This window comes from Silene latifolia, unplaced genomic scaffold (assembly GCF_048544455.1).
Source record: "Silene latifolia isolate original U9 population unplaced genomic scaffold, ASM4854445v1 scaffold_112, whole genome shotgun sequence".
Classification (NCBI taxonomy): domain Eukaryota; kingdom Viridiplantae; phylum Streptophyta; class Magnoliopsida; order Caryophyllales; family Caryophyllaceae; genus Silene; species Silene latifolia.
Window position 1 is genome coordinate 869,665 of NW_027413126.1, and position 26,306 is coordinate 895,970.

At 38.0% G+C, this 26,306-nt stretch overlaps 1 protein-coding gene across 1 annotated transcript; it reads left to right on the plus strand.

Annotated features, from left to right (window-relative positions):
* The first annotated feature begins 10,718 nt into the window (after positions 1 to 10,718).
* On the plus strand, positions 10,719 to 12,534 carry LOC141637444 (uncharacterized). The gene is made up of 4 exons (XM_074446922.1): positions 10,719 to 10,944; positions 11,004 to 11,353; positions 11,585 to 11,747; positions 11,897 to 12,534. Exons 1-4 carry the CDS (start codon positions 10,719 to 10,721, stop codon positions 12,532 to 12,534), a joined length of 1,377 nt encoding a protein of 458 aa, XP_074303023.1.
* The last annotated feature ends 13,772 nt before the right edge of the window (positions 12,535 to 26,306 follow it).

Genomic DNA, 26,306 nt, shown 5'->3' on the forward strand with positions numbered 1-26,306 from the left:
GAGGTTGATTTATTTTATGAGAAATAATCACAGGCTTTGCTTTTGTAGTCTTACACCTATCCTACATTGTCTTACATACCTACACATTGTGAAGACAAAAAGAGAAAGGGAAAGATGCCCTTTTGGCTCCTTCCTACCCGGCCACACCTCCTCATATGAGGACTTTTGTTCTCATTTTTCCTTCAACCAATTCATTCATACTCTCCTACATGCAAACCTTCACATATTCTATCTATCTCTCTAAAACAAGATTTTGAGATTCACAAGCATTTATTCATCCATTCTAATATCACAATAAGATTATTAGTGTAGTTGAAGCAAAAATAGCAACAACACCAAGCTCCATTTTCCACGGTTTTGGACCTTGTCCTAATTTGAGGTCTAACTCAAAAACCGTCTAAGAAGTCATGGCTCCAACCGTCCTAATTCTTATCTTGGGTGAGTTTGGGACGTTTTTGTGTAGGATATTTTATCTCCAGAGGCTACCATTCAGAAATTATTGAAGAATCAATGCAAAGGTACCAAGGGGACCCGGTTTTGAACAATGGGCTAAATGTCGCTATCAATCTTTCCTCTTTTGATCCAACAAAGCTCAAGAGACTTTTTGGGAGCTGAATAGGAGTCATACACGGTTCCACAAGCCTCCAATCAGTCCATATAATCATAAATAAGAAGTTGAGCTACAAACAAGGAAGATTGGACTATTAGTTTACTTTATCATTTCTTTGCTTTATGTCATTTTCAGTTTCAGCATTGTAAGAGACCTAGGCTGCCGTTTTTTGTGCTCTTTTGCTGCTCTTTTTGTGACCCTTAGATGTAACTTGTGATCAAGGGTCAAGATTGTAAGCCTTGGTCTATATAAACCAAGCTAGGCACATGAGAAAATCAGATTTGAGTTAATGAAAATTATGAGTTTTATGAGGTTTCTCAAAACCCTTGATTAGTTCCTTGCTTAGTGCTAGAACAACTCCATTACTTAGTGTTTGGGGTCGTGTATCTTGGCTTGCTTTGTGATCTGGCCAAGTGCATAAGGGGATTAGTTCTTGCTTTGTGATCTTGAACAACATCCCGAGTCTTGAGATTGCTTTGTGATCTTCTCAAGTCATATCTCGGTTACTTGTTCTTGTTTTGTGTCAAAACAGTCCCAAAGTTTCTGTTTTGTTGCTTTAAGTCATTGTGGAAATTGTTATTTGAATGTTTAGTTCATAAGCATTTAAGTTACAATCTTACTTCCATTGCTTTCTTTCAAAGTTATCAAGCTAATTAGGATCTTATATTCATCCAAAACAGGCTGTTTCGTGCCTTGCTTTGGTTGAATCGTTTATTAGCTTCTAAATCTATCCTTATATAGTTTGTTAGTCCTTAAAAAAGTCCATCCAAGTGTCCAAATCGAGTCCTTTGTTGAGTCTAATTCTGTCCAAGTTAGTTCTTGTTTTCGAGTCATATTCAGTCCAAAATTGAGTTCTAGTAGTTTTACTCCAAATTGGTTATCAGAGCTTTGGTTAACAATACAAAAGCCTTTCTTTGTGAGTTCATTATACCCTAACCACATTAAAAACACAAAAAACAACCATGAGTGAGGAAAGGCTTGCTGGAATTGAAACACAAGTTACTCAACTTTCTGAAAAATGTGATTTGTTGCTAGATTCTTTCAATGTTATCATGGCTAATATTCCAACACCACCACCAAGAGGAGGACAACCACCTAGAGGCAGGGGTAGAGGCCGTGGCCTCATGGGAAGAGGACGAGCTCATGGTGGCCGTGAGGAAGAGGAGCTTTCAGATTCGGAGGAATCCATGGCCGAGGCCTTTCATGGAGAGCCCAACAAAGACTTAAAGGTAGAGATTCCTGATTTTCATGGTAGTTTAAACCCCGAGGATTTGTTAGATTGGTTTAGGACCATTGAAAGAGTTTTTGAGTTTAAAGGTTATTCCGATGGCAAAGCTTTTAAAGTTGCAATCTTGAAACTCAAAGGCTATGCCTCCCTTTGGTATGAGAACTTAAAAAATCAGAGAAGAAGGGATGGTAAGGAACCTATTAAGTCTTGGTTAAAACTGAAAAAGAAGCTTAATGAGAAGTTTATACCTAAAGAGTACACTCAAGACATTTTCATTAAGCTCACACAACTTAAACAAGACCAACAACCACTTGAGTCATATCTTAGAGACTTTGAACAACTTACCTTGCAATGTGAACTCAATGAAAAGCCTGAACAAAAGATTGCTAGATTTGTTGAAGGTTTAGATACTAAGATTGCTCATAGGGTTAGAATGCAACAAGTATGGTCCTTTGATGAAGCCGTTAATTTGGCTTTAAGGGTTGAGAAATTGGGAAAGGGGAGAGCTGCCACCACAAAAACAGCCGCCAAAACAGCCCTCTACTCCACCCAAACCGAGACCAAGGCTGATGAACCAACCCCTCAAAACAAAACACCTACTCTTGACAAAGGCAAGGCACCCATGATTCCAACCAAAAGCACCACATCTCTGAAAAAATGTTACCAATGTCAAGTATTCGGTCACTATGCTAAAGAGTGTCCAACCAAGAGAGCCCTTAGCACATTTGAGGTAGTTCATTGGGGTGAGGATGAGATCCTTGTTTGTGATGATGGTAAGGAAGAAACGGTGCAAGAGGAGGCTGCCATGGTTGTAGAATCGGATGAGGGAGTGAGTTTGGTCATTTGGAGAGCATTGAGTACCCAACCTATGGAGTTAGACCAAAGACAACAACTCTTTAGGTCTAGATGCACCATTGGGGGAAGAGTTTGTAACCTTATCATTGATAGTGGGAGCTGTACCAATGTGGCTTCTAATACTCTCATTGAGAAGCTCTCCTTACCTACACAAGACCATCCTAATCCTTACAAGTTAAGGTGGCTTAACAAAGGAGCTGAAATTAGGGTGGATAAGCAATGCCTAGTGTCCTTTTCCATGGGCAAGAACTATGTTGATGAGGTTCTTTGTGATGTTCTACCTATGGATGCTTGCCATCTTCTACTTGGTAGGCCATGGGAGTTTGATAAAGATTCAATGCACAATGGTCAAGACAACACTTACACTTTCAAGCTTGGTTCAAATAAAGTTGTGCTAGCACCCCTACCACCCGATTCCATGTTTGAACCACCCAAGAAAGTATTATTGATCAATGAAGACAAGGTGAGTCAAGGGGAGGATGGCGTGGGGACTGTCCATGTTGTCCATGCCAAATATGAGTTCAAGGAGCCAAGGGTTCAAGCATTACTCAAATGGAAAGATCAAACCGAGAGTTTCTTTGAAGGCTTGCAATGTGAGCCTACTTCATTTTGCAATCCAAGTTTAACTAACTCATTTGAATTCAAGTGCAAGGCTAGTGATGGCAATGGCCACGGCAATGAGGCTGCCCAAGTGAAAAATTTCGAACCAATTGTTGAGGAATGGAAAGGAGTCAAGAAACGAGTTGAAAGAGATCCTCCCATCCCTACTAAGGCCATGAAATGCAAAGAAATATCTATGATCCCTAAGCAAGCTCGCATATTCAGGCCTGGGGACCTTGTGTGGGTTCGAATCAACAAGCAAAGAGTCCTTAAGAAAGGGAAAAACAAGTCCATAGCAAGTGAAGAAGGTCCTTTCAAAGTCATCAAGCAAATTGGGTTCAACAAGTACAAGGTTGATCTCTTGGGAATTCATGTTACATTTGATGTTGGGGACTTGAGTCCAAGCTATGTGGAGATTGAAGATGATGATTTCTAGGACTTGAGGGCAAGTCCTTTTGAAGAGGGAGGGATTGAAGCAAAAATAGCAACAACACCAAGCTCCATTTTCCACGGTTTTGGACCTTGTCCTAATTTGAGGTCTAACTCAAAAACCGTCTAAGAAGTCATGGCTCCAACCGTCCTAATTCTTATCTTGGGTGAGTCTGGGACATTTTTGTGTAGGATATTTTATCTCCAAAGGCTACCATTCAGAAATTATTGAAGAATCAATGCAAAGGTACCAAGGGGACCCGGTTTTGAACAATGAGCTAAATGTCGCTATCAATCTTTCCTCTTTTGATCCAACAAAGCTCAAGAGACTTTTTGGGAGCTGAATAGGAGTCATACACGGTTCCACAAGCCTCCAATCAGTCCATATAATCATAAATAAGAAGTTGAGCTACAAACAAGAAAGATTGGACTATTAGTTTACTTTATCATTTCTTTGCTTTATGTCATTTTCAGTTTCAGCATTGTAAGAGACCTAGGCTGCCGTTTTTTGTGCTCTTTTGCTTCTCTTTTTGTGACCCTTAGATGTAACTTGTGATCAAGGGTCAAGATTGTAAGCCTTGGTCTATATAAACCAAGCTAGGCACATGAGAAAATCAGATTTGAGTTAATGAAAATTATGAGTTTTATGAGGTTTCTCAAAACCCTTGATTAGTTCCTTGCTTAGTGCTAGAACAACTCCATTACTTACTGTTTGGGGTCGTGTATCTTGGCTTGCTTTGTGATCTGGCCAAGTGCATAAGGGGATTAGTTCTTGCTTTGTGATCTTGAACAACATCCCGAGTCTTGAGATTGCTTTGTGATCTTCTCAAGTCATATCTCGGTTACTTGTTCTTGTTTTGTGTCAAAACAGTCCCAAAGTTTCTGTTTTGTTGCTTTAAGTCATTGCGGAAATTGTTATTTGAATGTTTAGTTCATAAGCATTTAAGTTACAATCTTACTTCCATTGCTTTCTTTCAAAGTTATCAAGCTAATTAGGATCTTATATTCGTCCAAAACAGGCTGTTTCGTGCCTTGCTTTGGTTGAATCGTTTATTAGCTTCTAAATCTGTCCTTATATAGTTTGTTAGTCCTTAAAACAGTCCATCCAAGTGTCCAAATCGAGTCCTTTGTTGAGTCTAATTCTGTCCAAGTTAGTTCTTGTTTTCGAGTCATATTCAGTCCAAAATTGAGTTCTAGTAGTTTTACTCCAGTAGTAATAGTAACAATATTAGAATCATTTTAAGGGTACTAGTATAATAATCTAGTTAATTAGTATACTAGTTTAAGGGTAAGTCTTGGTTGCAATCTAAGGAGTGGCTTCTATACTTGGAGTCTTTGGAGGATCATCCATCATATTAAGCTCAAGAACAAGTGAAGGAAGGTGACCTTACTTGTGCCCTATATTTTGAACCAACCAACAATGTAAGGAACATTGTTTTTCTTCATAAATCTTTTATTTTGTTATGCATGCACTAGATCTAAAGAACAAATAATTAAAAAGTTAATTAGTTTACTATTAGAGGAGTCTAATAAGAGGTATATGAACCTAACACTAAATGTGCGCAAATAAGAGTCACATCAGGGTGCCATTCTTGTATGCTTGGAAAGCATTCACTTGTTTTTTTGTTCCCCTACATTCATTTTGCTCATGTTCCAAAGTTCCACAATTCTTACATACTCCACTTGGAATTGAGGATGATGCCACCATAGCATTAACATATTGTTTGGGTGATTTGGAAGCTTCATCAAGCTTAGCCATGGCCTTCTCAAACTTCAAATTGATGGTGTCAATATGAGCACTTAGTTGAGCACCCAATTGAGTGATGGAATCTACCTCATGCTTTCCTCCTCTTGTGGCCTTTCGAGGCCTACTATATTGGGAATTATGAACCGCCATCTCTTCGATTTTGGCCCATGTTTGATTGTCATCAACTTCGGTAACATCCCATTGGATCCCATATTGAGAATATTGCGGGAGTCTTCATATAGACCGTTCTAAAATTGTTGCACAAGGAACCACTCACTAAGCCCATGGTGTGGACAAGAACGACAAGTGTCCTTAAATCTCTCTCATGCTTCATACAATGATTCTTCATCCCTTTACTTGAACCTGGCGATTTGGGATCTCAACATATATGTCTTCTCCGGAGGATAGAATTTCTTGTAGAAAGCAAGTGCTAGCTTCTTCCATGAATCAATACCAAGGGTAGCCTTGTCTAGGCTCTTCAACCGTTGCTTTGCGATACCAATCAAAGAAAAAGGAAACAATACCCATCGGATTTGGTCTTGAGTAACTCCGGATTGAGAAATTGCATCACAATAGTGGCAAAAAGTCTCCATATGTGAGTGAGGGTCTTCACTAGGCATCCCTCCAAATTGACTTCTCTCAACTAATTGTATGAATGCGGATTTGGCAATGAAATTACCGGTTAGATGTGGTGGTGTAGGAGTACCATTTGGTAGGTTTTCCTCGGTTGGTACGAAATGTGATGAAAATTTAGGCATTGTGGGTTGATTTTGTGGTGGGTTTTGTATTGGGTTATCCTCTCCTTCTCTTGCAAAAGGGTTGGTAAACTCAATGTTATTTGGTTGAATGTCTACAATCTCTCCAATACCTACAACTCTTGAAGTACCTCTAGCAACTCTTCTATTGTTGGTTAAAGTTCTTTCAATCTCGAAATCAATAGGTAATAAATTATCTTGTGATCTCCTAGTCATGCAAAATATCAAACAACTCGAAAACAATTTGAACAACCTTGAGGTGATTGACTTCCCCAGGATAAAGAAAGACACAACAAAAAACAATTAATGAAAATCAAATCAATTTAACACCGTCCCCGGCAACGGCACCATTTTTGGTCCGGTTTAAACTCGTCGTCAAAAGCTACCAACCAAAACAATATTTATAATTTCACAATCTACTCTTAGTAAAGAGGTAAGTAAAGGTCGGATCCCAAGGGACGGGTATTGATGTAGGATTCTCAATTGCAAATAGCTATGTCTTAGGGTGCCACAATTTGCGTTGAGGTATGTGTAATCTAAACTAATCAACAAAATGAAAGCAAAGTAAAGTAAACAAAGCAAAGCAATTAAAGAGGTTTGTAAGCAAATGATTAAAAGCACTAAGGTGTCATGGGTTCATAGGGGCCGGATTCATGGGAGTAGCCTATACAAACATGTTCTCAATTAGATGCAAGCACTTATTGTTGTGATGGGATCGAGTTAGTGTATATCTTACAATACTTAAGAAGGTTTGGGTCCTGGAGCCGAGTCGTCTAGACTGTACAACACCTACCAGTCGACTTAATCCTTCCTATTCAACTCTATGCATGGTCTAATGAGGCTCGAGTTGGTTTATATCTTACAAGCCTCATTGAAGAGATAAGGGATGGATCAAAAAATGCAAGGATTCATAGGCTCGCATTTCATCAAACATAACATCTGCATAGGTTGAAATCACAACAAGCAAGCAAATTAATTATGAGAACATATTGGATTAAGCATAGATCAATCCCCATGTTTGTTTCCCCTAATTCCCTATTAACCCTAGCTAAAGATCTAATCACTCATGATCAAGTTTAGCATGCTAATAAGGTTGTCAATCATACTAACAAAGCAAAACATGATGAATAAATGAAAGTGATTAACAATAATTAAACAAGGATAAGAAGGAATTATACCTATGAAGATGATTCCAAATAATAAAGCAAAGAATAATAGAAGTACTTGATGATTGATGGAAGGTTGTCAATCCTCCAAATAAACTCAAATAATTTTCTAATTACCCAAATAAAAGGAAGAACAATAGAGAAATTAAGGAAAGATTAAGATGTGATTAATATTGAGAAAAGTATTACAACTAAATTAAGACTAAATTCTGATAGGATTAAGAGAGTATTCAGAGTTGATGCTAATCTAGGTAGTACAAAGGGGTATGTATTTATACTAAAGATTAGGTACAAGGATTAGGGTTACTAAGGGCTTAAATGACTACTAAGACCCTAAGAAAAACTTGAGGAAATGCTACTCCTGAGGGACATGCGTGGATCCTCCTTGCTAGTCCTGCCTCGATCCGCTCGTCCCGTGCTATGGTACGCCCGTATCATGCTCGGATCCTGGCAGATTGGTACGCCCGTATCATGCTCGGGCCGCTCGGATCCTTGGGCAGAGTGGTCCTCTTGTTTAGGTCCTTAACAATCCGCAAGGATCGTGTTGGGGGTGCAAGGATCTTTTCATCATTGCCCGTTTCACTTTATTTATCTACTTAGGCCTCTAGTGTCGGTCTTCTCTTTGATGCTTGGTCATTAGATGTGATCCATTTAGCTCCATTTCGCCTCATAAATGCAAGGTTAGCAATCCTTTCCTACCAAGGAGACAAAACCTCAAAGAATATGCAAAATGGAAAACTAAAGATAATAAATGACCTAATTATGTGCTAAAAAGCATAGGAACGAGGTTAATTCGGGGACTAAATGTGCTCAAATATGAGTCACATTAATACATATCATTGGCATATTGCATATTTATGGATCTGGTTGTGTCCTATATTTATTTATTGAAACTGACGTGTAGTGTGTCTTTGTAAATTGTCACCTATTTTCGGGGTGGCATGTGTCGATTCATATGATATTTTCGATCATATGGGGAGCAGGTTAAGTACAGGTTGATTTGATGTCACGCGGAAGACGAGACAAGCATCAGACTTGGAGTCGTACAACATAGATAGATATCTTAGATGGTAGACAAGTTTTATAATGTCTAGTTCACATTTATTATTCATACGTTCGTCGTTTGTAAATCACTAAACTTATTATTTATTTAAGTTGTTTCTTAATTGCAACACTAATTTCATCGCCTCAGGAAACCGAGATGGTAACATCCTCCCATTTCCTTGGCCGGCTAAGAAGGGGGTGTTACATTCGATCACTTGAGATGAATTCAGCTTCTTAACTGGGGTCAATGCGGGTGTTCATGGTGGCACTTTAATTCATACTCGGACTATTCAAGTTTCGAAATTATTTAGTTAAACAAACAAAAACAATATACAAAATAAACAAAATGAAAAAAAAAAATGAAACAAAAAAGAGAAGGAGGAATTGATATACCCTCAACCTACATGTATCGTTGAAACTGTGTTGGATCGTAATCGATCATAGGAATTGTCTCAAAGGAGCCGTCGTCGACGAAGAACACAGCAAAAAATACGTTTCTTTGTAAATCTGAAACACGGTTTTTAACCTGCAATTTCTCCTTCGTTTCTCAACGAAAAATCGATCTAAAAGATTTTTTAGAAACTAGAAAGAACTTAGATTAAAGATTTGTAAGTGGGCAGGACTCATTCTAAGGAATTAGGCACGAAAAACGAGCACAAAAAGAACTGGTCTTCACAGGAAAAACCGCAAAAACAGAATGTTTAACACTATTTTTTTTCATCTACACATCAAAACTCAAAACACTAATACGTCTTCCTAGGGTTCTATGGAAGTTTGGTCCTAGTTAATCTTCGATGATTCCTTCTTGCTTATATACAACGCGTTCGAAGGTTCTTTTTTCTGTCTTTTCTCTTTGTACATAGGTGTGCTCGTGTTTCGCTAGGGTTTGATATAGGTGCGATTGTTAGGGTGTGAATAATTTCGTGGTTTGCCTGTTGTTCTAATTCTGTAATTGTATCCTTGTTCTTGCACTGGGAATTGTATGGAGTGTGGCAGTTGTAGTAAAGGGAAATGGGTCATTGGTTGGTTGGGGGGAGGGGGGGATTCAGGCGGTGGGAGAGTGATGCGAATGGCGGGACGGTTAATAAACGACCACGCATCATAAAATTCAAGACAAGTTTATGAATAATTAAGTAGCTGGGAAAGAGCTGTTGGATCCAAAAATTCAAGAAGTATGCATGATCTCAACTCAAGAAAACGAGACCCGTGTGGGAACGCACTAAGAACCGTGTGGTCCAAGTGTACCGCCCAAAAGAAGAGGCGTAAATCGACCCTATAGAAGAGTTCGTGCTTAATTTAGAAGACCAAGTGATCTCAAGCCCAAGTAATGCATTATTTACACACAAAATATGGATGGGCTCAATTAAGGAAAAAGAAATATGTGCAATCAAGACCCGAGACCCATGGGAGACTTGAAACCGTGTGGGGGCAAGGGGAGGTCGGCGGCATCAAGAAAGGGGAGAGGGATTCCAACTTAGTTTTCAGTATTTTCAAACTAGATTGAATAAGAGTTGAAAAATTGGTCTAGTTTGTGAGTTCTATGCTTCAATCATCCTAGAACTCACAAAATAGCATTAAATGCATTCTTGGAGGCCAAGGCATTTTATCCTATATAAGGTCCAAGATCATCCAAGTTTAAGAAAAAGCCCCTTTAGAGAGAGAAACTTGTTGTTTCAATCTTTTCAAAGATCGATGATTTCGAGTCTTGCCTTGAACTAAGGACATGCTCCGAAGTTTGAGTTGGATTACTTGACGCGTTTTCGAGTAATTCCCCCATTGTTATCGTTATAGGTCTAGCGATAGCAAATATACCATTGGTTCAATCTCTTCATAAGAAATCGAAACAAATATCCTTTCCATTCTTGCACCAAAGAAAAACAAAAACAAACAAAAAAGACTTCCGCTTCGCCCAAAACGCCTCAAGTGGCACGATCGGGTCGGGTTGCAGCTAATGCATTCGGATCTTCCGTCTCACTAGAATCCACAATTAAATCTTCCGCTCCGTATACGCATCAAGTGGTATCAGAGCTTCAGCTCTTGATCACCCACAAAAATCAAGACGGTCCTGAGAAATCCAAATCAATTAGTAGTTGAATATCCAATCGCGATTGGTATTCAAAGGTTAAACTCAACGAGGTTGCTTGAGGTTTAATCGGTTGGAACTTAAAGGCACAGATTGAACAAAAAAAAATTATCACTGTTCACGCGGTACTGTTCATGGTACTGTTCATCACAAAAAAAAAAAAGAGAGAGAGGGTCCGAAACTTCAAAAAAATTGACCAACATGAACTTCGACGATCCCAACTTTCTTAAAAATCTTCAAAAGGCCTTGAAGAATTTGCAAGAATCCGATCCCAAATGGCAGCCTAGACGTGAACGAGTCATTGACGAGTTCAAAATAAGTGAACTACCCGAGTTCACAGGAAGTACGGATCCCGAGGACTACCTCGAATGGGAACGGAAAATCGAACGAATGTTTGATTACAAAGGTCTGGATGACGCAAAATGCTGTAAGTACGCTATTCGAGGACTTAGTAGAGGGGTTCACTATGGTACGAGAGTTTGAAAGCAAGGCGTGCTCGCGCTGGAAAGGAGAAATTATCATCTTGGGATTCTCTTAAACGCAAATTGCGCAAGAGATATGTTCCAGCAACTTATAGGCTTACGACTTATCATAAGATCGCCAATCTCAACCAAGGGAGGCTTAGTGTCTCTCAATACATCGATGGGTTTGAGAATCTCACCCTGATGAGAGAATTGAAAGAGAGTGAAGAATTGAAGATGGCTCGATTTCTTCGTGGATTAAATCGTAATATAGCCAACTCGGTTGAATTACAATCCTACGCTGATTTCGATGCTTTGTGCAACTTGTGTCTAAAGGTTGAAGCACAAGGAAAGCTAAATTGCCGACAATTTATGGTGAGAGTAGTCGGAATTGGAGGAACGAGGGAGGATCAAAAGGGAGTCCGACGAGTAGTGTTGGTGAACCCAAGTCGGCTGCCACCCCTAGTTCCAATGCAAGAACACCCGATTCTAAGAAAACAAGTCTCTCCAAAGTACGATGTTTAAAGTGTCCAGGGTTTGGGCACTATCAAAGCACGTGTCCAAATAAACGATTGACTACCTCGAGAGACGCTGTTGCTTTGTTAGGATGAGTTGTTTGATGAGGAGGAACGATTGGGTGATGTGTTCAATCTCGAAGAAGGAGAAAAGGATGAGATTATCATAATAGAGCCATTGACTGGTGATGATCAAATTAAAGATGTGATTAAAGATGACTTATTTTCTTTTGAGGATGAACCTCATACAAAAGGTACTTCTTTATTTGATCCAAATCTACCAATTGTTTTTGATGAAGAATTTGAAGAAGTTTATGATGAAACTCACATGGAAGAAAGTGATCATACAAGTTATGATGATGCAAATCAAGATAATCTTAATCTTGTGCCAATCTCGGTTGAGGTTACAAGGATGTTTTCCCCGAGGAACTGCCCGCTGGTTTACCACTTATTCGAGGGATTGAACACCAAATCGATCTCCTACCTAGAGCTCCCTTGCCAAACAAAGCCGCCTATCGATGCAATCCAATGGAGACAAAGGAATTGCAACGACAAATCGAGGAAGTAATGGAGCGAGGCTATGTGCGCGAGAGCATAAGCCCATGTGCCATCCCTATGCTACTTGTTCCAAAGAAGGATGAAACGTGGCGAATGTGCATTGACAGTCGGACCGTGAACAACATAACTATCAAGTATCGATTTCCAATCCCGAGACTTGACGACATGCTTGATGAGTTACATGGATCCGAAATCTTCTCTAAAGTCGATTTAAGGAGTGGTTATCACCAAATTCGGATGAGAGAAGGCGACGAGTGGAAAACCGCGTTTAAGACCAAGCATAGTTTATACGAGTGGATGGTTATGCCATTCAGCTTAACTAATGCTCCAAGTACCTTTATACGACTCATGAACGAGATACTCAAGCCTTTCTTAGGCAAATTCATGGTCGTCTACTTGGATGACATTTTGATCTACAACCGGAGCAAGGATGATCATTTCAAACACCTTCACGAGGTGTTCCATACGCTCCGAGAGCAATAGCTCTATGGCAAGAAGGAGAAGTGTTCGTTCTTAGTCGAGAGTATTATCTCTCTTGACTATATGGTATCTAAAGACGGGGTTTCGGTTGATCAAATCCAAATTGAGGCAATCAAGTCGTGGCCTACCCCTAAGTCCATCACGGAAGTCCGGTCATTTCATGGACTTGCTTCGTTTTATCGAAGGTTTATTCGTGACTTTAGTACCATTACTAGTCCTATCACCGAGTGTTTAAAGAAAGGAGCATTCGTATGGACCGCGGCCGCTCAAAGGGCCTTCGAGATGATGATTCAAAAGTTTTGCGAGGCACCGTTGTTGGCGCTTCCATATTTTACCCAACCATTGAGGTGGAGTGTGACGCAAGCGGTGTTGGAATTGGTGTCGTGTTGGTACAAGGAAAGAGACCCATCGCATACTTTTCTGAGAAGCTGGGTAGTGCTAGACTCAACTACTCTACGTACGACAAAGAATTCTATGCGATCGTGAGAGCTCTTAATCATTGGAGTCATTATCTCCGTCCGAATCACTTCATACTACATTCAGATCATGAATAGTTGAACTACATTAACAGGCAGCAGAAGCTGAATCCGAGACATGCTAAATGGATGGAGGTCCTACCGGGAGGCAATCACATTAATTTCGATTCTCAAGTTAAAGAACCGTATCAATCACCAATTGATAAATACATTGATGAGAAGCTACATGGTGGGAACTCTAATTTCTTATTGAAGTCAATTTTCAAGGAAGCTCATGATAATCTTGTTGTTTCGAGCAACCATTATTTGGATTTTGGTAGAATTGTGCATGGAAAGTGGTGGGGAGGAAATCACAAGAAAGTAAGGCACAAGCGCAGATGGCACCAAATGGTTTTAATTTACAATACTCATTACAAATTAAAATCACCAGAGATGGATAAACATGAAGACTATATTGAAGATGATGAGTTGAAGAAGAGATCAACGGTGTGCGCAAATAGCTTCATGTTCTTAATCAAGTTTGAATCTAACTTCCAGATTTGTTGTGATCCCGGTGGCATCAAACATGATTCGACTATGTTCTCGGGTTTGTTCGGGTTTATAATATTCATCTTTGATCCCGGCATACTGAGGCAAAGAATTGAGGACAATTCTTTTTAAGAGAGAGAATATGATGCGAATGGCGGGACGATTAATAAACGACCACGCATCATAAAATTCAAGACAAGTTTATGAATAATTATGTAGCTGTGATTCACACAACGAGTCACAATGACTAATTAACAAAGACAAATGATTCACACAACGAGTCAAAGGGACTAATTAACAAGGACAAATGACTCACACAACGAGTCACACGGACTAATGAACTAGGACAAATGATTCATACGACGAGTCACAAGGACTAATTAACAAGAACAAATGATTCACATAACCAGTCACAATGACTAATAAACTGAAACAAGTGATTCACACAATGAGTCTCAATAACTAATTAACAAGGACCAATGGTTCACACAACGAGTCACAAGGACTAATTAACAAGGACAAATGATTTACACAACTAGTAAAAGGGACTAATTGCCAAGGACAAATGATTCACACAACAATTTACAAAGACTAATGAACTAGGACAATTGATTCACACAACGAGTCACAAAGAATAATTAACAAGGACAAATGATTCACACAACGAGTCACAATGACAAATGAACAAGGAGAAATGGTCAACACAACGAGCCACAAGGACTAATTAACAAGGACAAATGATTCACATAACGAGTCACAATGACTAATGAACAAGAACAAGTAATTCACACAACGAGTCACAATGACTAATTAACAAGGACAAATGGTTAACACAACGAGTCACAAGGACTAATTAACAAGGACAAATGATTCACACAACAATTTACAAAGACTAATGAACTAGGACAATTGATTCACACAACAAGTCACAAAGAATAATTAACAAGGACAAATGATTCATACAACAAGTTACACTGACTAATGAACTAGGACTAATTCACACAACGAGTCGCAATGATTAATGAACAAGAACAAATGGTTCACACAACGAGTCACAAGGACCAATTAACAAAGACAAATGAACAAGAACAAATGATTCACACAACGAGTCACAAGGACTAATTAACAAGGACAAATGATTCACACAACGAGTCACAATGACAAATGAACAAGGAGAAATGGTCAACACAACGAGCCACAAGGACTAAATAACAAGGACAAATGATTCACATAACGAGTCACAATGACTAATGAACTAGAACAAGTGATTCACACAACGAGTCACAATGACTAATTAACAAGGACAAATGGTTAACACAACGAGTCAAAAGGACTAATTAACAAGGACAAATTATTCACACAACAATTTACAAAGACTAATGAACTAGGACAATTGATTCACACAACAAGTCACAAAGAATAATTAACAAGGACAAATGATTCATACAACAAGTTACACTGACTAATGAACTAGGACTAATTCACACAACGAGTCGCAATGATTAATGAACAAGAACAAATGGTTCACACAACGAGTCACAAGGACCAATTAACAAGGACAAATGATTCACACAATGAGTCACATGGACTAATTAACAAGGACAAATGATTCACACAACGAGTCACAATGACTAATGAGCAAGGACAAATGGTCAACACAACGAGCCACAAAGACTAATTAACAAGGACAACTGATTCACATAACGAGTCACAATGACTAATGAACTAGAACAAGTGATTCACACAACGAGTCACAATGACTAATGAACAAGGACCAATGGTTCACACAACGAGTCACAATGACTAATTAACAAGGACAAATGGTTAACACAACGAGTCACACGGACTAATTAACAAGGACAAATGATTCACACAACGAGTCACAAGGAATAATAAAATAGGACAAATGATTCACACAACGAGTCACAAGGACTAATGAACAAGGACAAATGGTTCACACAACGAGTCACAAGGACTAATTACCAAGGGCAAATGATTCACACAACGAGTCACGAGGACTAATTAACAAGGACAAATGATTCATACAATGAGTCACAATGACTAATGGACAAGGACAAATTGTTCAAACAACGAGCCACATGGAGTAATTAACAAGGACAAATGATTCACATTACGAGTCACAATGACTAATGAACTAGAACAAGTGATTCACACAACGAGTCACAATGACTAATTAACAAGGAAAAATGATTTACACAACGAGTCAAAGGGACTAATTAACAAGGACAAATGATTCACACAACGAGTCACACGGACTAATGAACTAGGACAAATGATTCACACGACGAGTCACAAGGACTAATTAACAAGGACAAATGATTCACATAACGAGTCACAATGACTAATAAACTGGAACAAGTGATTCACGCAACGAGTCGCAATAACTAATGAACAAGGACCAATAGTTCACACAACGAGTCACAAGGACTAATTAACAAGGACAAATGATTCACACAACGAGTAAAAGGGACTAATTGACAAGGACAAATGATTCACACAACAATTTACAAAGACTAATGAACTAGGACAATTGATTCACACAACGAGTCACAAAGAATAATTAACAAGGACAAATGATTCACACAGCAAGTTACACTGACTAATGAACTAGGGCTAATTCACACAACGAGTCGCAATGACTAATGAACAAGAAAAAATGGTTCACACAACGAGTCACAAGGACCAATTAACAAGGACAAATGATTCACACAATGAGTCACATGGACTAATTAACAAGGACAAATGATTCACACACGAGTCACAATAATTAATGAACAAGGATAAATGGTTAACACAACGAGCCACAAAGACTAATTAACAAGGACAAATGATTCACATAACGAGTCACAATGACTAATGAACTAGAACAAGTGATTCACACAACGAATCACAATGACTAATGAAAAAGGACCAATGGTTCACAAAACGAGTCCTAATGACTAACTAACAAGGACAAATGATTCATACTACGAGTCAAATGGACTAATTAACAAGGACAAATGATTCATACAACGAGTCACAATGACTAATGAACAAGGACAAATGATTCATACAACGAGTCACAACGACTAATGATCAAGGACAAATGGTTCACACAACGAGTCACAACGACTAATTAACAAGGACAAATGATTCACACAATAATTTACAAACACTAAGGAACTAGGACAATTGATTCACACAACTAGTCACAAAGAATAATTAACAAGGACAAATGATTCACACAACAAGTTACACTGACTAATGAACTAGGACTAATTCACACAACGAGTCGCAATGACTAATGAACAAGAACAAATGGTTCACACAACGAGTCACAAGGACCAATTAACAAGGACAAATGATTCACACAATGAGTCACATGGACTAATTAACAAGGACAAATGATTGACACAACGAGTCACAATGACTAATGAACAAGGACAAATGGTCAGCACAACGAGCCACAAAGATTAATTAACAAGGACAAATGATTCGCATAACGAGTCACAATGACTAATGAACTAGAACAAGTGATTCACACAACGAGTAACAATGACTAATGAACAAGGACCAATTTTTCACACAACGAGTCACAATGACTAATTAACAAGGACAAATGGTTAACACAACGAGTCACAAGGACTAATTAACAAGGACAAATGATTCACAAAACGAGTCAAATACTGATTAACAAGGACAAATGATTCACACAACGAGTCAACGGGACTAATTAACATGGACAAATGATTCACACAACGAGTTACAAGGACTAATAAAATAGGACAAATGATTCACACAACGAGTCACAAGGACTAATGAACTAGGACAAATGATTCACACAACGAGTCACAATGACTAATGAACAAGGACAATTGGTTCACACAACGAGTCACAAGGACTAATTAACAAGGACAAATGATTCACACAACGAGGCACATGGACTAATTAACAAGGACAAATGATTCATACAATAAGTCACAATGACTAATGAACAAGGACAAATTGTTCACACAATGAGCCACAAGGACTAATTAACAAGGACAAATGATTCACATAACGAGTCACAAGGACTAATAAAATAGGACAAATGATTCACACAACGAGTCACAAGGACTAATGAACTAGGACAAATGATTCACACAACGAGTCACAATGACTAATGAACAAGGACAAATGGTTCACACAATGAGTCACAAGGACTAATTAACAAGGACAAATGATTCACACAACGAGTCACAAGGACTAATTAACACGGACAAATGATTCATAGAATGAGTCACAATGACTAATGAACAAGGACAAATTGTTCACACAACGAGCCACATGGAGTAATTAACAAGGACAGATGATTCACATTACGAGTCACAATGACTAATGAACTAGAACAAGTGATTCACACAACGAGTCACAATGACTAATTAACAAGGACAAATGATTCACACAATGAGTCAAAGGGACTAATTAACAAGGACGAATGATTCACACAACGAGTCACACGGACTAATGAACTAGGACAAATGATTCACACGACGAGTCACAAGGACTAATTAACAAGGACAAATGATTCACATAACGAGTCACAATAACTAATAAACTGGAACAAGTGATTCACACACTGAGTCGCAATAACTAATGAACAAGGACCAATGGTTCACACAACGAGTCACAAGGACTAATTAACAAGGACAAATGATTCACACAACGATTTACAAAGACTAATGAACAAGGACAATTGATTCACACAACGAGTCACAAAGAATAATTAACAAGGACAAATGATTCACACAACAAGTTACACTGACTAATGAACTAGGCCTAATTCCCACAACGAGTCGCAATGACTAATGAACAAGAACAAATGGTTCACACAACGAGTCACAAGAACCATAATAACAAGGACAAATGATTCACACAATGAGTCACATGAACTAAATAACAAGGACAAATGATTCACATAACGAGTCACAACGATTAATGAACAAGGATAAATGGGTAACACAACGAGCCACAAAGACTAATTAACAAGGACAAATGATTCACATAACGAGTCACAATGACTAATGAACTAGAACAAGTGATTCACACAACGAATCACAATGACTAATGAACAAGGACCAATGGTTCACAAAACGAGTCCTAATGACTAATTAACAAGGACAATTGATTCACACTACGAGTCAAAGGGACTAATTAACAAGGATAAATGATTCATACAACGAGTCACAATGACTAATGAACAAGGACAAATGATTCATACAACGAGTCACAACGACTAATGAACAAGGACAAATGGTTCACACAACGAGTCACAAGGACTAATTAACAAGGACAAATGATTCACACAATAATTTACAAACACTAATGAACTATGACAATTGATTCACACAACGAGTCACAAAGAATAATTAACAAGGACAAATGATTCACACAACAAGTTACACTGACTAATGAACTAGGACTAATTCACACAACGAGTCGCAATGACTAATGAACAAGAACAAATGGTTCACACAACGAGACACAAGGACCAATTAACAAGGACAAATGATTCACACAATGAGTCACATGGACTAATTAACAAGGACAAATGATTCACACAACGAGTCACAATGACTAATGAACAACGACAAATGGTCAGCACAACGAGCCACAAAGACTAATTAACAAGGACAAATGATTCGCATAACGAGTCACAACGACTAATGAACTAGAACAAGTGATTCACACAACGAGTCAAATACTGATTAACAAGGACAAATGATTCACAAAACGAGTCAAATACTGATTAACAAGGACAAATGATTCACACAACGAGTCAACGGGACTAATTAACATGGACAAATGATTCACACAACGAGTTACAAGGACTAATAAAATAGGACAAATGATTCACACAACGAGTCACAAGGACTAATGAACTAGGACAAATGATTCACACAACGAGTCACAATGACTAATGAACAAGGACAATTGGTTCACACAGCGAGTCACAAGGACTAATTAACAAGGACAAATGATTCACACAACGAGTCACAAGGACTAATTAACAAGGACAAATGATTCATACAATGAGTCACAATGACTAATGAACAAGGACAAATTGTTCACACAATGAGCCACAAGGACTAATTAACAAGGACAAATGATTCACATAACGAGTCACAAGGACTAATAAAATAGGACAAATGATTCACACAACGAGTTACAAGGACTAATGAACTAGGACAAATGATTCACACAACGAGTCACAATGACTAATGAACAAGGACAAATGGTTCACACAATGAGTCACAAGGACTAATTAACAAGGACAAATGATTCACACAACGAGTCACAAGGACTAATTAACACGGACAAATGATTCATACAATGAGTCACAATGACTAATGAACAAGGACAAATTGTTCACACAACGAGCCACATGGAGTAATTAACAAGGACAGATGATTCACATTACGAGTCACAATGACTAATGAACTAGAACAAGTGATTCACACAACGAGTCACAATGACTAATTAACAAGGACAAATGATTCACACAATGAGTCAAAGGGACTAATTAACAAGGACGAATGATTCACACAACGAGTCACACGGACTAATGAACTAGGACAAATGATTCACACGACGAGTCAAAAGGACTAATTAACAAGGACAAATGATTCACATAACGAGTCAAATACTGATTAACAAGGACAAATGATTCACACAACGAGTCAACGGGACTAATTAACATGGACAAATGATTCACACAACGAGTTACAAGGACTAATAAAATAGGACAAATGATTCACACAACGAGTCACAAGGACTAATGAACTAGGACAAATGATTCACACAACGAGTCACAATGACTAATGAACAAGGACAATTAGTTCACACAGCGAGTCACAAGGGCTAATTAACAAGGACAAATGATTCACACAACGAGTCACAAGGACTAATTAACAAGGACAAATGATTCATACAATGAGTCACAATGACTAATGAACAAGGACAAATTGTTCACACAATGAGCCACAAGGACTAATTAACAAGGACAAATGATTCACATAACGAGTCACAAGGACTAATAAAATAGGACAAATGATTCACACAACGAGTCACAAGGACTAATGAACTAGAACAAGTGATTCACACAACGAGTCACCATGACTAATTAACAAGGACAAATGATTCACACAATGAGTCAAAGGGACTAATTAACAAGGACGAATGATTCACACAACGAGTCACACGGACTAATGAACTAGGACAAATGATTCACACGACGAGTCACATGGACTAATTAACAAGGACAAATGATTCACATAACGAGTCACAATGACTAATAAACTGGAACAAGTGATTCACACACTGAGTCGCAATAACTAATGAACAAGGACCAATGGTTCACACAACGAGTCACAAGGACTAATTTACAAGGACAAATGATTCACACAACGATTTACAAAGACTAATGAACAAGGACAATTGATTCACACAACGAGTCACAAAGAATAATTAACAAGGACAAATGATTCACACAACAAGTTACACTGACTAGTGAACTAGGCCTAATTCCCACAACGAGTCGCAATGACTAATGAACAAGAACAAATGGTTCACACAACGAGTCACAAGAACCATAATAACAAGGACAAATGATTCACACAATGAGTCACATGAACTAAATAACAAGGACAAATGATTCACATAACGAGTCACAACGATTAATGAACAAGGATAAATGGGTAACACAACGAGCCACAAAGACTAATTAACAAGGACAAATGATTCACATAACGAGTCACAATGACTAATGAACTAGAACAAGTGATTCACACAACGAATCACAATGACTAATGAACTAGGACAAATGATTCACACAACGAGTCACAATGACTAATGAACAAGGACAAATGGTTCACACAATGAGTCACAAGGACTAATTAACAAGGACAAATGATTCACACAACGAGTCACAAGGACTAATTAACACGGACAAATGATTCATACAATGAGTCACAATGACTAATGAACAAGGACAAATTGTTCACACAACGAGCCACATGGAGTAATTAACAAGGACAGATGATTCACATTACGAGTCACAATGACTAATGAACTAGAACAAGTGATTCACACAACGAGTCACAATGACTAATTAACAAGAACAAATGATTCACACAATGAGTCAAAGGGACTAATTAACAAGGACGAATGATTCACACAACGAGTCACACGGACTAATGAACTAGGACAAATGATTCACACGACGAGTCACATGGACTAATTAACAAGGACAAATGATTCACATAATGAGTCACAATGACTAATAAACTGGAACAAGTGATTCACACACTGAGTCGCAATAACTAATGAACAAGGACCAATGGTTCACACAACGAGTCACAAGGACTAATTAACAAGGACAAATGATTCACACAACGATTTACAAAGACTAATGAACAAGGACAATTGATTCACACAACGAGTCACAAAGAATAATTAACAAGGACAAATGATTCACACAACAAGTTACACTGACTAATGAACTAGGCCTAATTCCCACAACGAGTCGCAATGACTAATGAACAAGAACAAATGGTTCACACAACGAGTCACAAGAACCATAATAACAAGGACAAATGATTCACACAATGAGTCACATGAACTAAATAACAAGGACAAATGATTCACATAACGAGTCACAACGATTAATGAACAAGGATAAATGGGTAACACAACGAGCCACAAAGACTAATTAACAAGGACAAATGATTCACATAACGAGTCACAATGACTAATGAACTAGAACAAGTGATTCACACAACGAATCACAATGACTAATGAACAAGGACCAATGGTTCACAAAACGAGTCCTAATGACTAATTAACAAGGACAATTGATTCACACTACGAGTCAAAGGGACTAATTAACAAGGATAAATGATTCATACAACGAGTCACAATGACTAATGAACAAGGACAAATGATTCATACAATGAGTCACAATGACTAATGAACAAGGACAAATTGTTCACACAACGAGTCACAAGGACTAATTAACAAGGACAAATGATTCACACAATAATTTACAAACACTAATGAACTATGACAATTGATTCACACAACGAGTCACAAAGAATAATTAACAAGGACAAATGATTCACACAACAAGTTACATTGACTAATGAACTAGGACTAATTCACACAACGAGTCGCAATGACTAATGAACAAGAACAAATGGTTCACACAACGAGACACAAGGACCAATTAACAAGGACAAATGATTCACACAATGAGTCACATGGACTAATTAACAAGGACAAATGATTCACACAAAGAGTCACAATGACTAATGAACAAGGACAAATGGTCAGCACAACGAGCCACAAAGACTAATTAACAAGGACAAATGATTCGCATAACGAGTCACAACGACTAATGAACTAGAACAAGTGATTCACACAACGAGTCACAATGACTAATGAACAAGTACCAATTTTTCACACAACGAGTCACAATGACTAATTAACAAGGACAAATGGTTAACACAACGAGTCACAAGGACTAATTAACAAGGACAAATGATTCACAAAACGAGTCAAAGACTAATTAACAAGGACAAATGATTCACACAACGAGTCAACGGGACTAATTAACATTGACAAATGATTCACACAACGAGTTACAAGGACTAATAAAATAGGACAAATGATTCACACAACGAGTCACAAGGACTAATGAACTAGGACAAATGATTCACACAACGAGTCATAATGACTAATGAACAAGGACAAATGGTTCACACAACGAGTCACAAGGACTAATTAACAAGGGCAAATGATTCACACAACGAGTCACGAGGACTAATTAACAAGGACAAATGATTCATACAATGAGTCACAATGACTAATGAACTAGAACAAGTGATTCACACAACGAGTCACAAGGACTAATGAACTAGGAAAAATGATTCACACAACGAGTCAGAATGACTAATGAACAAGGACAAATGGTTCACACAACGAGTCACAATGACTAATTAACAAGGACAAATGGTTAACACAACGAGTCACACGGACTAATTAACAAGGACAAATGATTCACACAACGAGTCACAAGGACTATTAAAATAGGACAAATGATTCACACAACGAGTCACAAGGACTAATGAACTAGGAAAAATGATTCACACAACGAGTCAGAATGACTAATGAACAAGGACAAATGGTTCACACAACGAGTCACAAGGACTAATTAACAAGGGCAAATGATTCACACAACGAGTCACGAGGACTAATTAACAAGGACAGATGATTCTTACAATGAGTTACAATGACTAACGGACAAGGACAAATTGTTTAAATAACGAGCCACATGGAGTAATTAACAAGGACAAATGATTCACATTACGAGTCACAATGACTAATGAACTAGAACAAGTGATTCACACAACGAGTCACAATGACTAATTAACAAGGAAAAATGATTCACACAACGAGTCAAAGGGACTAATTAACAAGGACAAATGATTCACACAACGAGTCACAATGACTAATGAACTAGAACAAGTGATTCACACAACGAATCACAATGACTAATGAACAAGGACCAATGGTTATTAAAACGAGTCCTAATGACTAATTAACAAGGACAAATGATTCACACTACGAGTCAAAGGGACTAATTAACAAGGATAAATGATTCATACAACGAGTCACAATGACTAATGAACAAGGACAAATGATTCATACAACGAGTCACAACGACTAATGAAAAAGGACAAATAGTTCACACAACGAGTCACAAGGACTAATTAACAAGGACAAATGATTCACACAATAATTTACAAACACTAATGAACTATGACAATTGATTCACACAACGAGTCACAAAGAATAATTAACAAGGACAAATGATTCACACAACAAGTTACACTGACTAATGAACTAGGACTAATTCACACAACGAGTCGCAATGACTAATGAACAAGAACAAATGGTTCACACAACGAGTCACAAGGACCAATTAACAAGGACAAATGATTCACACAATGAGTCACATGGACTAATTAACAAGGACAAATGATTCACATAACGAGTCCAATGACTAATGAACAAGGACAAATGGTCAACACAACGAGCCACAAAGACTAATTAACAAGGACAAATGATTTGCATAACGAGTCACAATGACTAATGAACTAGAACAATTGATTCACACAACGAGTCACAATGACTAATGAACAAGGACCAATTTTTCACACAACTAGTCACAATGACTAATTAACAAGGACAAATGGTTAACACAACGAGTCACAAGGATTAATTAACAAGGACAAATGATTCACAAAACGAGTCAAAGACTAATTAACAAGGACAAATGATTCACACAACAAGTCAACGGGACTAATTAACATTGACAAATGAATCACACAACGAGGTACAAGGACTAATAAAATAGGACAAATGATTCACACAACGAGTCACAAGGACTAATGAACTAGGACAAATGATTCACACAACGAGTCACAAGGACTAATGAACTAGGACAAATGATTCACACAACGAGTCAAAATGACTAATGAACAAGGACAAATGGTTCACACAACGAGTCACAAGGAGTAATTAACAAGGACAAATGATTCACACAACGAGTCACAAGGACTAATTAACAAGGACAAATGATTTATACAATGAGTCACAATGACTAATGAACAAGGATAAATTGTTCACACAACGAGCCACATGGAGTAATTAACAAGGACAAATGATTCACATTACGAGTCACAATGACTAATAAACTAGAACAAGTGATTCACACAACGAGTCACAATGACTAATTAACAAGGACAAATGATTCACACAACGAGTCAAAGGGACTAATTAACAAGGACAAATGATTCACACAACGAGTCACACGGACTAATGAACTAGGACAAATGATTCACACGACGAGTCACAAGGACTATTTAACAAGGACAAATGATTCACACGACGAGTCACAAGGACTAATTAACAAGGACAAATGATTCACATAACGAGTCACAATGACTAATAAACTGGAACAAGTGATTCACACACTGAGTCGCAATAACTAATGAACAAGGATCAATGGTTCACACAACGAGTCACAAGGACTAATTAACAAGGACAAATAGTTCACACAAGGAGTCACAAGGACTAATAAACAAGGACAAATGATTCACACAACGAGTCACAAGGACTAATTAACAAGGACAAATGATTCACACAACTAGTCACAATTACAAATGAACAAGGAGAAATGGTCAACACAACGAGCCACAAGGACTAATTAACAAGGACAAATGATTCACATAACGAGTCACAATGACTAATGAACTAGAACAAGTGATTCACACAACAAGTCACAATGACTAATTAACAAGGACAAATGGTTAACACAACGAGTCACAAGGACTAATTAACAAGGACAAATGATTCACACAACAATTTACAAAGACTAATGAACTAGGACCATTAATTCACACAACGAGTCACAAAGAATAATTAACAAGGACAAATGATTCACACAACAAGTTACACTGACTAATGAACTAGGACTAATTCACACAACGAGTCGCAATGATTAATGAACAAGAACAAATGGTTCACACAACGAGTCACAAGGACCAATTAACAAGGACAAATGATTCACACAATGAGTCACATGGACTAATTAACAAGGACAAATGATTCACACAACGAGTCACAATGACTAATGAGCAAGGACAAATGGTCAACACAACGAGCCACAAA